A 13,721-nucleotide genomic window follows, 5' to 3' on the forward strand; every position below is an offset into this window, starting at 1 on the left:
GAAAATAATCAAATCCAGTTAGTAAATTTTTATAGAGGCATTCTTAGCAATGGTGTTAACGTACACTGTTCCTAAACTTTTATTCAGTAATTCTAATATAAATCACAATTCTCACATTTTCTAAAATACTCATTTTAGTATGTCATTCTGTGTTTTCTATCATCACCATCAACTTCTCTAATAAAAATATCCTACACACACACACATCCTCTTTAATTTTCCTATATTTTGATAATAATCTTGGTATCTAAATAATTTTTCTTCCAAATAACTTGGTTATAGGTAAATAATCTCCATGAAGGTAGACTGGTTTATGAAACTAAAGAGAATGATATGACAAAGAGAAAAGGAGAGGAACTGATTATTTCTTAATTTCTATCATTAATTAATAAATCTCTTTTCCTTTTATCTTTTCTAAGGAAGTATGTTTAATTTTTCACCAAGTTATACTGGATTAATGTGAAGTAGAAACTTCACACAACAGCACAACACTTGGAATAAAATAGACCAGTGGCACTATATTGAAAGGCACAGAGGTTCAATATCTACCTTTTAAGTGTGTTAACAACTGATAATCTACATTTGCTTGACAAGATTTGCTTACAATGGCTACAGAAAAGCCCTAGGCTTAAGTGATAACTGGTTTTAGTTGTGTCCTTGGGTTCAGTATTCTGCATACGATTAAGCAAAAAATTTATAGATGAATTTTTAAAATGTGACATATACCCTTAACCTGATGAAGAGTATCAATTATCATGAGTAAAAATATTGAAAATAGGACTTTAAAAAAATAATTCAGTGATTTTTTTTTCCTACAAATATTCTGCTTAGGCTTAAAATAATAATTTAAAAATGATGATCAAGTAACTGGATAACCCAAATAGTGGCCATGTAAAACTACCCGAAGTGGTCTGCATTTTTAATGATGATTTTTCAAATTTTGAAATTTATTCCAGTATTTAGTCTATCATGAAATGAAAACCAAAAAACCCAAACCAAACCAAAACCAAAAAAGTGATCTAGACTAAGGCCATATATTTGTTCCAACAAAAAGTCTGGCTTTTTAGACACAAGACCTCCTAATCAACCTGTGCATACTTGTCTATGAAATATAAACCTACCTAATGGAGCATAAAGATAAATGTTTATTAATTTAGGAAATAGCTCTGGCTATTGGATTATAATTTGTAAATCAATTTATCATTTACCAAAAAAAGCAGAGTATCCCAAATCAGAAAGGTAAAAATGTATGCAGGATCATTCCTTCTAATCAGGAAATTTAATCTTTACTGAATAACTGCCATATGCCCAGTCATGTATTCCTGACAAGAATTCCATGAAGCATTTTTTATTTCCATTTTACAGCTAAGGAAATTAAGGATCAGGGAAGGCCGCGAACTTGGTTCAGAGCACAAAAATAAAAGAGCTAGAAACTGAATTCAGTCTATCTCAAGTCAAAGTATGTCAAATGTCAAGTTAATTCCCGAAGCAGCACGATAATGTGAAGAGTGTTACTCCCCTACTAGCTACTCCAACAAAATTAGTTTCATAGATCATTTAAAATTATTTGAAGCCCACCAGTAGTACATACACTGGATAGCTTTTGAATAAAATGTATTAACAAAAAAAAAAAAATGTATTAACAGCTCTGTCTTTTAGAAGGCAACCCACATCTAGTGAGCACCCTCACCATTGCTTTTACCTACTGAAAACAGGCTGCACGGACGATCCTTTTAACACTCATTATTTTACCCTCCCCCTTGGGACAGGAGGGGCTGCCACCTAGCCCCCCCCCTTTTTTCTTTTGCATTGCCTTAACGGGCAGGGGATGAATGATGATATCCATCTATACCCCATAATGAAGGAAAGAAGCTATCCCTCCCCGCCAAAAAAAAAAAAAAAAAAAAAATACAAGCAAGCTCTATCAATAACTAATACAGAATTCAAAAGTACGATACAATGTTATTATATGAGTTGGCAATGGGCAGAAAAACTGACCAACTGTAAGGAGGAAGGAGGGGGAGAGAAGAGGAAAAAGGAAAAAGGGGAAAAAAAAAAAAAGCTCCTTCAAAGTCAGTGCAAAGCCTGAACTGAAGAAGGGTCTGGGGTGGGGAGAAGGAAACGCGCTCCACTCCGGGAGGCTCCTGCAAGGGCGCCTCCATATGCGGAACTCTCGCCCAATCCCCGTCCAGGCTGAAATCCCGTGACCGCCAGAGAGCCTGTTTGGAGAAAAGTAGACAGGGAGCCCGCAAGCTGGGTTGGCAGAGGACGCTGGAACCTGGCTGCTCGGGGAGAAAATGTCTCCTTGGCAGCTGCAGCCACTGTCCTGTGGTCTGACTTCCTAGGGCTGGCTGCAGGGCGAGGTGTGCCTCTGGCTTCTCCCCACCCCCTTCCCCCATCCCTTTCTCTCCGCGGCTCCTACACTCCGCAGAGCTGTCGCGGCCAGAGCTACACCACCTAGCTAAAAAGAAAGAGAAAAGAAAACCCCGTGGAGGCGCGGGTCGGGCAGGGCAGGGCTCGCCCTCGGCCGGGGCCGATGACAGCAGCCCCGGCATCCGCCGCCCTTGCGGAGCGCGGCCCTCCGCTCCGGGGGTCGGTGCTGTGCGGTTGACATTTGCAGGGTTCTCGTACACGCAGCCCGCACGCCCTCTCCTGCAGCCTCGGCCCAGCAGCCGCTCCTTCCCCAGCCTCGGACCCCCCGGATCCGCCGAGGGCCGCCTCCCTCTGCTCCTCCCCGACCTCGCCCGGGGCTCCTGGGGGCAGAAAGGCGATGCCACCGGCGGGCAAGTGGCCTCCCCAAGGAACCATGTTAACCTTGCAATGCACACATCTGCCCACACGCCCTGTGTCACAGCCCTGCCAAGCCTGACAGCCTCCCCGCCAGATGCCTGCCCATCCCGGCCCCGCATCCCCTCCCAACCGCACCCCCGGACCCCCACACCTCGGCCGCCCCTCTACCCCTTCCACCCTAAATCATTCCCAGAAAGGGAGGTGGGGGGTGGGGGGAGGGGGGGGAGGTGGGTTGGAGAGACAGGATTTTTGCTTAAGCAAATATATCTACCTGGATCAAATTCAGGGATCCGAGCTTGGTATTCAGCTCCGACTCTCATCCCAACATCTGCAAAGCAATGCCAAAAAAGAAAAAAAAAAAAAGAAAGAAAGAAAAAAAGAAAAAGAAAAGAGAAGAAAAAAAAAAAGAAAGAGTGGGGGGGGAAGAAAAAGGAAGAGACACTTAATAAAATATAAAAATTGCTGGAGGGAGGAAAGAAGCGGCGGGTGGATGGGAAGATATTAACTCCGGGCACTCCGGGAGATGGCAGCGGATGGGGGCGGGGAGCGGGGGGGCGGAGGGAGGGCGGAGGATTGGCGGAGGGCGGGGGGCGGGGGGGCGGGGGTCGCGGGGGTGCTGCTGCACTGCACCGGGAGTTCGAGGCTACCGCAGCGCCCGGGCTCCGAGGGGAGGGAGGGCGGGAGCGCGGCGAGGGGAGGGGGCTGGGGGAGGGGAGGAGGGAGGGGGGCAGGCGGGCTGGCGGGGAGGAGTTCGAGGCTACCACCGTGCTCGTCGTCGCTGCTGCAGCCGCTCTCGGGCTCCGAGTAGTGCAGCCCGCCGTTGGTGGACGAGGCGCCGCCGCCGCCGCCCGCCGGGCTCTTGGCGCTGCCGTTGGCCGATCGGTTCTTCCCCAGTAACTCGGGCCCTTTCTCCATCATGCCGGGCATGGTAGAAGAGGGGAGGGGGAGAGGCGAGGGGAAGCGGTAGGCGTCAGGGTGAAGGGGGAGATGGCTTACGAGTGCGGGCGGGCGGGAGAGGAGCAGGAGGAGGAGGAGGAGGAGGAGGAGGAGACGGCGGCGGCGGCGGCGGCGGCGGCGGAGGAGGAGGAGGAGGGTGTTAATATGGAGCCGCCATAACCGCCCCGGTCCGGCGGTAGCGCAGTCGCCTCACAACAACCCGCCCCGGCCCCGCCTCCCCCCTCCCCTCCCCTCCCCTCCCCTCCCCTCCTCCCTCCGCCCGCCCCGCGCGGTCCCGGGCGCCTCTGTCGGCCGCGCCGCGCTCTACGCCGCCGCCGGTATCACTCCGCCCCGCAGGGAGGTTCCGGCCGCCGGGCGGGGAGGGGCGCGCGGGGGGGCGCAGGGGGGGAGGGGGAGGGGAGGGGCGGGGAAGCCCCGCTCGCCGGCAGCCCGGGCAACCCCGACCGAGCTCCGAAGATCGCCGCGGAGGCGCCGCCGCCGCTCCGGCCGGCTTCCTAGGGGGCGCTCGGGCGCAGGCGAGCTCGGCGGCCCGGGGACTCTTTGCCGGCTCTGGGCGGAAGGAACGCGCCCAGCCCGGGGAAGGGCCGGCGCGGCCCGGGGCGCGGAGTCCGGGCGGGGGCTGCGCGGGGGCTGCGGGGGCTGCGGGGGCTGCGGGGCGCGGCCGCCACCCTGCCCCGCGGAGAGCCTGCGGCCGCCCGGCCGCTCCGTCTCGCGGCTCCTCCGCCGGCGTGGGGCGGGTGTGGCGGCCGTGCCCGCCGAGCAGCCGGGGGCTGGAGCGGGGCGCCCGCAGGCTCGGGGCCCCCGACTGGCAGTCGTCTGGCCGCTGCGCTCTGGGTTTCTGGATCCCGGAGCTGGGCCCCGACCCCCTAGAGGCACTGAGGCCGCCGAGGTGATTTCCGGGGCTGAGCGGTGCAGCTGTATTTTGCTAAAAGGTGGTCTGTTGTTTCATTTTTAAAAAAAAATTTTTTGAAAAAGACACCTTTCCCGTTTTCTCACCTTTGCTTTATTGTATCCATCTTTTTCGCTTTGACTGTCTCATTAGTTAGGAAGTGGGTGCTGCCCGTGGTGAAATTAAACTACCAGCGGGGCCTTGTCCAAGGCGGGGGTGCTTGCTCAGTCCGCGCTGACCCGTGGTCCGGGCTTGGAGCCGAGCTGTAGGGAGGGCGGAGTCCCCGCGCAGAGGTGAGGCGCGAGCTGCAGCCTGGCAGGGTTTCCAGCCTGGCGGGCTGTGTGCTCTGTAATGCTTTTACGAATTGCATTAGGCAGAAGGGGTAGGGAACTGCATATTTTGTTCACCAGATTTGAGGGTGTTTGCTATGTGCCAGCCTGCCTGGCATTGGGACCTATTTATGATTTTCTTTCTTTCTTTTTTTTTAAGTACTTCTTGTTTTGGCTCAGCAGTTAAGAATTGAGGACTTCTGATGAACATATAGTATGCAAGATGTATGCAAAGCAGTACTTGTGGTCTGTAGGTCAGGTACTCTCCAAACACTTAAAGGTTGTCCTGTATGAATTCTATTAACAGGTCAATGCAGAATGGATCAAAGCAGAAAATAAGCCTGTCTGGCCAAAGCAAGACTCGACTGAAAGCAGTAACATACCTAAAGCAGGAATGTCTCCATCAGGAATTGAGCCAAAAAAAAAAAAAAAAAAAAAAAAAAACACTTGGGAAGTAAATATCTGGCAGGATCCCTGTTTAAAGGGGAAAGTCTTCTGAGCAGGTACAAAACCTATTTTGTTCTGACCGTGGAGGTAATTTGATCTATCATAGCTTGATATGATTCTATTAAATCATGCAAGTAAAAACCTCTTACTCTTTAGCTTCTCTCAGCAAATACAGTTTTGAATATTATTTTAATTCCCCTACATTTTTTCTACAGTGAGAAAGTGTCCTGTTCAAGTGAAATGAATAGCCATTTCCTATAACAGTTACATTTTTCATTGTAAATTAATACACTGATATTTTCATTTTTATACACAAGCTCCTAATGAACGTGATTCAGCATCTCTGGCCCTGTAATGCAAAGGCCAGACCCTGAACTAAGTGAATTCACAAAAGATAAATGTCGCTCTGAGGCCTCCTGGCCAGCATGCTTTCTAACTCCCCAACTTTGCCATACCGTCCAGCCTCTTCTACTGAAAGGAATTTCTGTGTGTAGATCAAGGATTAAAACATTGTGAAGATTTGGGGACTTCTGTAACTTATTTCTAATTACTAGTAAAACCGTTAAAGAGGATTCACACTTTTCTTTGAGTACAACAAAGAGGACAAAACAAGGGAGAATGCATTCCACTCTTGGGAGAAGAACCTCAGAGATTGGGGGACTTTTCTTTCTGTTTTGCCCCAGAAGAAAAGGAAAACACCTGGAGCTGGCCTGGCACTGAAGAATAATCATAGGCCTTAGGATGATTTCCCAACAGTTAATAAGAATGGTATAAAAAAAGGCAAAACCTAAAAAAATACTTAGGGATATCTATAAGGAGTTAGAGGAAGAGAATCTAGCCAAGGAAGAAGAAAGGTTTAAGAAAGTTAATAAATAATGGCCAGTGATGCAGAATCATGAGAAGGGTTTAAGAAAAGGCCTCTGGATTTGTTACTTAGAACAGTGTTTGTTATTTTGTTTGACTGTTTTTATACTGTATTATTATTATTATTATTTACTATTTCCATTGTAGTTTAAATTTGGAATAGATGATACATGATAAAATCAAAAGATAAAAGGATATGCTTTACTATTGTACTGGACATCCCAGCAACAAAAAGGCAAGGAGGGCAGCCCAGGTGGCTCAGTGGTTTAGCGCCTGCCTTCAGCCCAGGGCATGATCCCGGAGACCTGGGATCTAGTCCCACATCAGGCTCCCTGCATGAAGCCTGCTTCTCCCTCTGCCTGTGTCTCTGCCTCTCTTTCTCTCTGTGTCTCTCATGAATAAATAAATAAAATCTTTTAAAAAAAAAAGGCAAGGAAAAAATGTATAAGGATTGGAAAGAAATACATGAATTTGTTTTTTAGAGAAAGCATGATCGTCTGTATATAAATTATAATCTATAAACCTTCAATATTCATAATGAATTTAGCAAGCTGCTGGATAGTCAGTTTGTAAAGATCAATTATATTTTGAAATACTAGCACTAAACAATTAGAAAATGAATTTTTTAAAGTGATAAATATGAATGTGTCAAAAATTTCAAATACCTCGTATATTAGCTTTCTACAATAGCTATGACAGATTACCATAAACTCAGTGGCTTAAAACAAACTCCTGTCATACTTCTGGAGATCACAAGTCTGAAATCAAGGGGTCAGCAGGGCTGCACTCCCTCCAGAGGCTTTACAGAGAATCCATTCCCTCCCTTTTTTTTTTTTTTTAAGATTTTATTTATTTATTCATGAGACACAGAGAGAAAGAGAGGCAGAGACACAGGCAGAGGGAGAAGCAGGCTCCATGCAGGGAGACCAACATGGGACTCGATCCGGGGTCTCCAGGATCAGGCCCTGAGTTGAAGGTAGTGCTAAACCGCGGAGCTACCAGGGCTGCCCTGTTCCCTCCCATTTCTAGTTTTCTGGTGTCTGCTAGCATTCCTTGGTTTGAAGCCACATCATCACCCCAACCTCTGCCTCCACCTTCACATTGTCATCTCCTCTCTATTTCATGAATTTTCCTCTTCCTCTCTATATAAAGACACTGATAGCATTAGGATCCATCTGGATAATCTAGGATTATCTCCTTGTCTCAAGAGCCTTAATCACATTTGCAAAGATACATCTTCCAAATAGGGTAACAGTTATAGGTTCCAGGAATTAGGACCTGTTATTTTGAGGGGACCATCTAACACATGGCACCTAGGAATAAATCTTAATGAAAGGTGTATAAGAACTCTATATTATATACATATATATATATACACACATATGTATGTACATACATAATATAATTATAATATGTATATTTGGTTGAGAGAAATTAGAGAAGACCCAAGTAACTGGTCAGATACAGTATGCTCATGGATTGGAAGACCCAATATTGTAAAAAATGTCAGTCTCCCCAGTTGATCAGTAGGTTTAGTCTAATCCCTGTTAGAATCCCAGCAGATTCCCAAACTGATATTTATATGGAAATTCAGAAGATGATAAGAGAATGGTTTAGTTCAATTGGTATTTTATTTTTTTTAAAGATTTTATTTATTTATTCATGAGAACCACAGAGAGAGGCAGAGACATAGGCAGAGGGAGAAGCAGGTTCCCTGCAGGGAGCCCTATGCAAGACTCAATACTGAGAGCCCTATCACACCCTGAGCCAAAGGCAGACCCTCCACCACGGAGCCACCCAGGTGTCCTGTGTTCTGTTGGTATTTTAGATGAAAATTGAATGTGGCTAAGAAATCATTTTGAATTAGTTAAGAAATTATGAGGTTTATATTACGGGACTGGTAACAGGAATACAATTGGGAACAGATGCAAATATTTAGGAGGTAAGATTAGCAAAATTTGGGGATTGGTTGAATATGGGAAGGAAAGGGGAATGGAGGAGTCTAAGCTGATGCCAGGATTTTGGCTTGAGTGGGTGGATTATGTCAACTACAGAGTTGGTGAATACTGAAGGGTTTTCAATTTGAGAGACAAGGAGAATAAATTAATTTCCATACATGTTGGGTTCTCAATAGAGAAATATCCAGCATACAGTTGGATATATAATCAAGATCAAGAGCACAGAGAGGGTGGGACACCTGGGTGGCTCAATGGTTAAGTGTCTGCCTTAACTCAGGGCATGATCCTGGAGTCCCGGTATCGAGTCCCAGATGGGGCTCCCTGCAAGGAGCCTGCTTCTCCCTCTGCCTATGTCTCTGCCTCTCTCTCCCTCTCTGTGTCACTCATGAATAAATAAATAAAATCTTTAAAAAAATAATAATATAGTTTAAAAATAAAAAACAGTGCAGAGAGGAATTTGTTACCAATTGACCATAGCTAAAGTCATGAGACCTAAGTAGATCACTCAAGAAGAGGATGTAAAATGAGAAGTATAATGAGCTGAGAATGAAAAGCAGATGAGCACCAACATTGAAGGGCCATACAGAGAAAATAAATCCATAAAAGAGACTGAGCATAAATAGAAAAGAACTAAGGAGAGTGTAACTTCCTGAAGTCAAAAGTGTAGAGAGATCTAAGAGAAAGAGGGTTACCAGGACAGCAGAGAAGTCAGTAAATTAAAGATAAGGCTACGGTATGTACGATGCTTTGGCAAGTAAGAGAACATGAATGATCTTGGAAAGACCAGTGTTCTGTTTAAAAAAAAAAGATTTTATTTATATGAGAGAGCACACAAGCGCGGGGGAGGGGGGGCGGGGGGAATGGCAGAGGGAGACAGAGAAGCAGACATGCCCTCTCCCCCCTTGCTGAGCAGGAAGCCCAATTCAGGACTTGATCCCAGGACTCTGGGATCATGACGTGAGCCAAAGACCGATGCTTAACTGAGCCACCCAGGCACCCAGAAAGACCTGTGTTACTGGGATCATGGGCCAAAAAACAAACTGCAGTGGGTTGAGAAGTGAAGTCCTTTAAGGAAATGGAAACAATATGAACCTACTCCAGAAAAGTACTCCATGGGTTAAAAAAAAAAAAAAAAAAAAAGCCAAAAAAGGAACTGTCTTAGAGTAGCTATAGGGTTAGAGGCAAGACTATGTGTATATGTAATATTTCAAAAGTTGAAGTACCAAGTGTGGTTATATCTCCTTTATTTTCAGATGGATACATACAGCTGGAACTTGATGTTACAGAAAAGAGATTAAAAGTTATTTAGGTCTGTGTATATAGTAGATGTTTAATGAACATTTGTTGAATTGAACAAAACCAACATCCAGGCCATCGCAGAATGTATGAATCTCCTTTCTAACATACACACATAAATAACTATAGCTGCCTGCACATGGTAAAAATATATCTGACAGAGTATATAAGAAACTGTTTACTGCTGGGGAGGGGAGGTATCACCATCTGAGATGAAAGGTAGATTTTATCTCTTATGTATTACATTCCCAATTGGTCTCTTTTGCCATGTGAATGTATTACTGTTTTGAGGAAGTAAACATTTAAATCAGCAGACAAAACACAGATAAGTATAATTTTAAAAATAATGTAAAAGTTCCACCTACTCGGAAGTTGAGAAGTAGAACAGAAGAAGAAAGGTGTAAAAGGTAGGGGTATTATCCTGTTTTCCAAAAGGAAAAAAAAATTTAAGTAGGGCAGTAATTCACCAACTACACTTAGGTACACAGGAGGATCAACAAATGTCCTAATTTATTCATATTATCCAGGCTTGTATGGTTTTCTTTATGACAACACATTTGCTAAAAATTTATTGATTTGCTTTTTGATTCTCCTTCATTATCACTTTAGAAGTGCCTGTCCCAGTAGTTTAACTCCAAAACAGTCAGTTGATGCTGTGTGTTGTGCCCCAGATTGCGAATCTGAGAAACTACCAAGGAGCCGACACCAATGCAAACACACGAGGGTTTACTTACAAGCTCGAGCTTGGGTCTAAGTGTACCCGACACAGCAGAGCAGGGACTTGGACCCCGAGACTAAAAGGCTAGCAGCTTTATAGGGGCCAGTGGCCAATGGGATACACAGAAAGTTGCACAGTAATGTTGGTCCACACACAGGTGGCCAATCGAATTACACCTTACCTTATAGTATCCATTTGAGCTGGCCTATTACTTTGGTCAGAATTGGCGCGCAGTTTTGGTGGGGACAAAGCAGGGTTACATTGTTATGAGCCGATTTCCGATTAGGGTGTGCCCAGCGGCTTGACTAGGGTGGGGCAGCGCCTTAAGCAATAAGCAGGTTATGTTGGGGTCATACAGGAGGTGGCAGGTGTAGCACAAAATGGAGTTAGTCCTGCTGTGCTTGTCCAGGGGTAGGGGATTTTTGTTAAATTTCCTGGGTCCCACACTGCAGCATTGAGCCCCGTCTAGTGGGAAGAACCCAAACATGTTTACAACAGGGAGGAGCTCCATGTTTTTGTTTGTCTTTTTTTTTTTTTTTAAGAACCACTGATCTCCAAGGTGGGGTGGGGATGGGATCATATAATCTTAAGAGCTGAAAGGACTTTTAGAGGTCTGGCAGTGACCTCCCCCTCCCCCAATAGTTACCATTTCTGAAGCTTGTCATATAACACCCATTTAAACAGATCTAGAGATAAGAGACAGCAACACAAAGTAGATCATGTTATTTTTTAAGATGTTTAAGTCTTAGAAAATCTCCTTTTTCTTTTTTTATTTTTTTGTACCCAAAGTTCAACTACGTCTAAAAGTAACACCAAATAACTGTCTAAAACAAAAAGAAAATTGACTTTTCATGTAAAAGTTATCCAGAGGTAGGTAGTCCTGGACTGAAAAGGACAACTACAATGAAAGCGTCAGCGATCCAGGCTCCTTTTATCTCAGTTCTCCACTGTTCCTAGAGTGTCACTTTTGCCCTTGTGATCCAAGATGGCGGTGAGAGTTCCAGTCATCATGACCACACTCCAGGATAGAGGAAGAAAGGCTGAAGGGCACACCCCTTCTCTTTAAGGAGATTTTCTAGAAATATTGCAAACCATTTATGCTGATATATCAATGTTCAGAACTTAGTCGCATGGCCTACAACTTCAGAGGAAGCTGAGAAATGTCAAAGTGCTCCATTAAAAATCAAGGTTCCATTGCTAAGGAATGAGTGCTGAAAGGCAGCTAGCAAGCTCTGTCACACTGGTCCTTTAAATATTTGAAAAGAACAGGGGCAAGGGGCACCGGGTGGCTAAGCATCTGACTTCAGCTCAGCTCCTGACCCCAGGATCCTGAGGTCAAGCCCCACCTGGAGCCCCAGGTCTAGCCCCTCCCCTCCTAAGCTAATGAATATAAATGTATTGTCATTTAATTTTACCTGGTTTATTTTAGCTTATCTGAACCTTTTGAGAACTTTTTGAATTCCAGCTTTCCTACTTAGCATATGACTTGGCTGTGGGCCTTTGCACCTCTGATAAGAAGAGTTCCTCTTCCAGAACAGAAAACCGTGTCTTAATTTATATTCTCAGCATTGGGTACAACCCCTTTGCATGGTAGATTCTTAATATTTGTTTAGTGAATGAATTCTGCAGTTAGAAGCAAAAGACATTTTCTTGAAGAGTTGGTTTTTTTTGTTAGGTGTGGTTTTTTGTTTATGTTTTTTTTTTTTAATTCTGGAATTGTTTATGAAAGGAGATTATAAAACACCCTGTCTTTTAAAATAATATAGACCTTTAGTGTCTGGGAGAGTTATGTTTTAACACATATCCTGACTTTTAAAAGGGGGGAAGGTGATTTAAGCAGTTTTCTAAATTTCTAGATCATACAAATATGATTCTGTGTTGATTTACTTGGGCAAATTTTTAAAAAGGAAAAGACTAGACAGTAACAGGTTTAAAGATTACATCTTAACTCTGCCCTTATACATTAATATCCTTTCTAACTCACTCCCTTCCCTCAGTTTCACAAATTACAAAATAGAATTCATAAATCAAAATTTTATTTTAGTTGAAAAGGCATTTAAAGAACATATTCATTAAAATCAGTCTAGGATCCAAATTCTGAGGTAATCTGAAGATTTGGGGATAAGATTAGATATATAAACTTCTGAAACAGAAACTAACATTAAATCTGTTTGTGGAAATAATCCTAGAAAGTAACTTGAAAATATTTACAAAGAAATACTGCTCGTGCAATTAAGGGCTCCTAATATTCTTGCAAATTCTTGCAGTCTGGAGATAGTAATCAAAATATAATGTGTAGAATGATCTATAAACTTGGCACTTACACATTAATGACACACATATACTTTCCCCAGTCACTGACACATTGTAAATATTTGGATCTTAATTATTATTAAATGCATAGGTTAGAAATAAAGAACTTTTTCCAGGAAGAGACCAAGGAGATGGCACCCCAAATCTATACATTAGTCCTTCACTTAGAATAAATTATTCCTAGAGATAACAATACAAAGAAACAGGTTTCCTGAAGAAACTATTTACTTGATATATACAGAATTTTTAAAAAGGTAACTGTTACCACCTGTACTATGTTTTGTTCCCCTTTCCCTCTGGCTACAGGGTCTCTTAGCTACATCTTGATCTAATTTCATTAGTGTTGGTTATAAGAATAATGTGTTTCTATTTAGCATGGACAAAATCTTTGGCTCTTGGGGCTTGCAAGTGGGTATAGGGCCCTTATGGCTATTAAGTTTCTCTCTGTCTCTCATATGCTCATACACACATCTCATTTCTCATCTCTCAGCTCTGTTTTCTCTGGGTTTACCTTCATTATTACTGCAAGAAGCTACACCTAGAGAGAAGCTTCCTTTAAACCTTATTAAAGCTAAAAAAATAAATAAATAAAAAATAAACCTTATTAAATAACAAGGAATGAAGGAGAAACCTGGTGCTTTACTGGACCAGTGGCTTTTCAAAGCTTTTCTAACCTGATAAAGTACACATTATATTGTCATATACTGATATGTCATATACTTATATACATAAATGTGTATCAGTCAGCTATTTCTGCATAATAACAACCAGAACATCTCAGGGGCATACAAAACTAAGCATTTATTTTTTTTAATTTTTTAAAAAGATTTTATTTATTTATTCATGAGAGACACACACACACAGAGAGGCAGAGACACAGGCAGAGGGAGAAGCAGTCCCTATGCAGGGAGCCCAACATGGGACTTGATCCCAGGTCTCCAGGATCACACCCTGGGTCGAAGGTGGCGCCAAACCGCTGAGCCACCCGGGCTGCCCTGAGCATTTATTTTCACTCACTGGTGGAAAAAGTCAGCTGATCTATGCTGGATTCCCCTGGGTTTCATGGCTTATCTTGGCAGGGCTAGCTTATGTGTCTGGATAGGTTGGTGGTTAGCTGACATAGGCATCATTTAACTCAGGAGCGGAGCCTTTTTGTCCTA

General features: G+C 43.9%; 1 protein-coding gene and 2 pseudogenes across 4 annotated transcripts in view; 2 read left to right on the forward strand and 1 right to left on the reverse strand.

Moving 5' to 3' along the window:
- RCOR3 (REST corepressor 3) overlaps nt 1-3,948 on the reverse strand; it is a 53,203-nt gene extending 49,255 nt beyond the window's left edge. For 2 of the 4 annotated variants that reach the window (XM_072831164.1, XM_072831162.1), the window contains exons 1-2: nt 3,555-3,943; nt 3,062-3,118 (exon numbers count right to left, since the gene is read on the reverse strand). In XM_072831164.1, coding sequence (XP_072687265.1) covers nt 3,062-3,118; nt 3,555-3,717 — 220 coding nt within the window. In that variant the 5' untranslated portion in view covers nt 3,718-3,943. Of the gene's footprint in view, nt 1-3,061; nt 3,119-3,551 lie in introns of all 4 variants that reach the window. The other 2 variants (XM_072831163.1, XM_072831166.1) reach the window with 2 other exon arrangements.
- A 747-nt stretch (nt 3,949-4,695) lies between these two features.
- Nucleotides 4,696-13,721, forward strand: part of LOC140635891 (small ribosomal subunit protein eS4, X isoform-like) — an 83,247-nt pseudogene continuing 74,221 nt past the window's right edge.
- The window catches only part of LOC140636077 (dnaJ homolog subfamily C member 2-like), a 51,860-nt pseudogene continuing 49,372 nt past the window's right edge, over nt 11,234-13,721 (forward strand).

This window comes from Canis lupus, chromosome 6, assembly GCF_048164855.1.
Source record: "Canis lupus baileyi chromosome 6, mCanLup2.hap1, whole genome shotgun sequence".
Classification (NCBI taxonomy): Eukaryota; Metazoa; Chordata; class Mammalia; order Carnivora; family Canidae; genus Canis; species Canis lupus.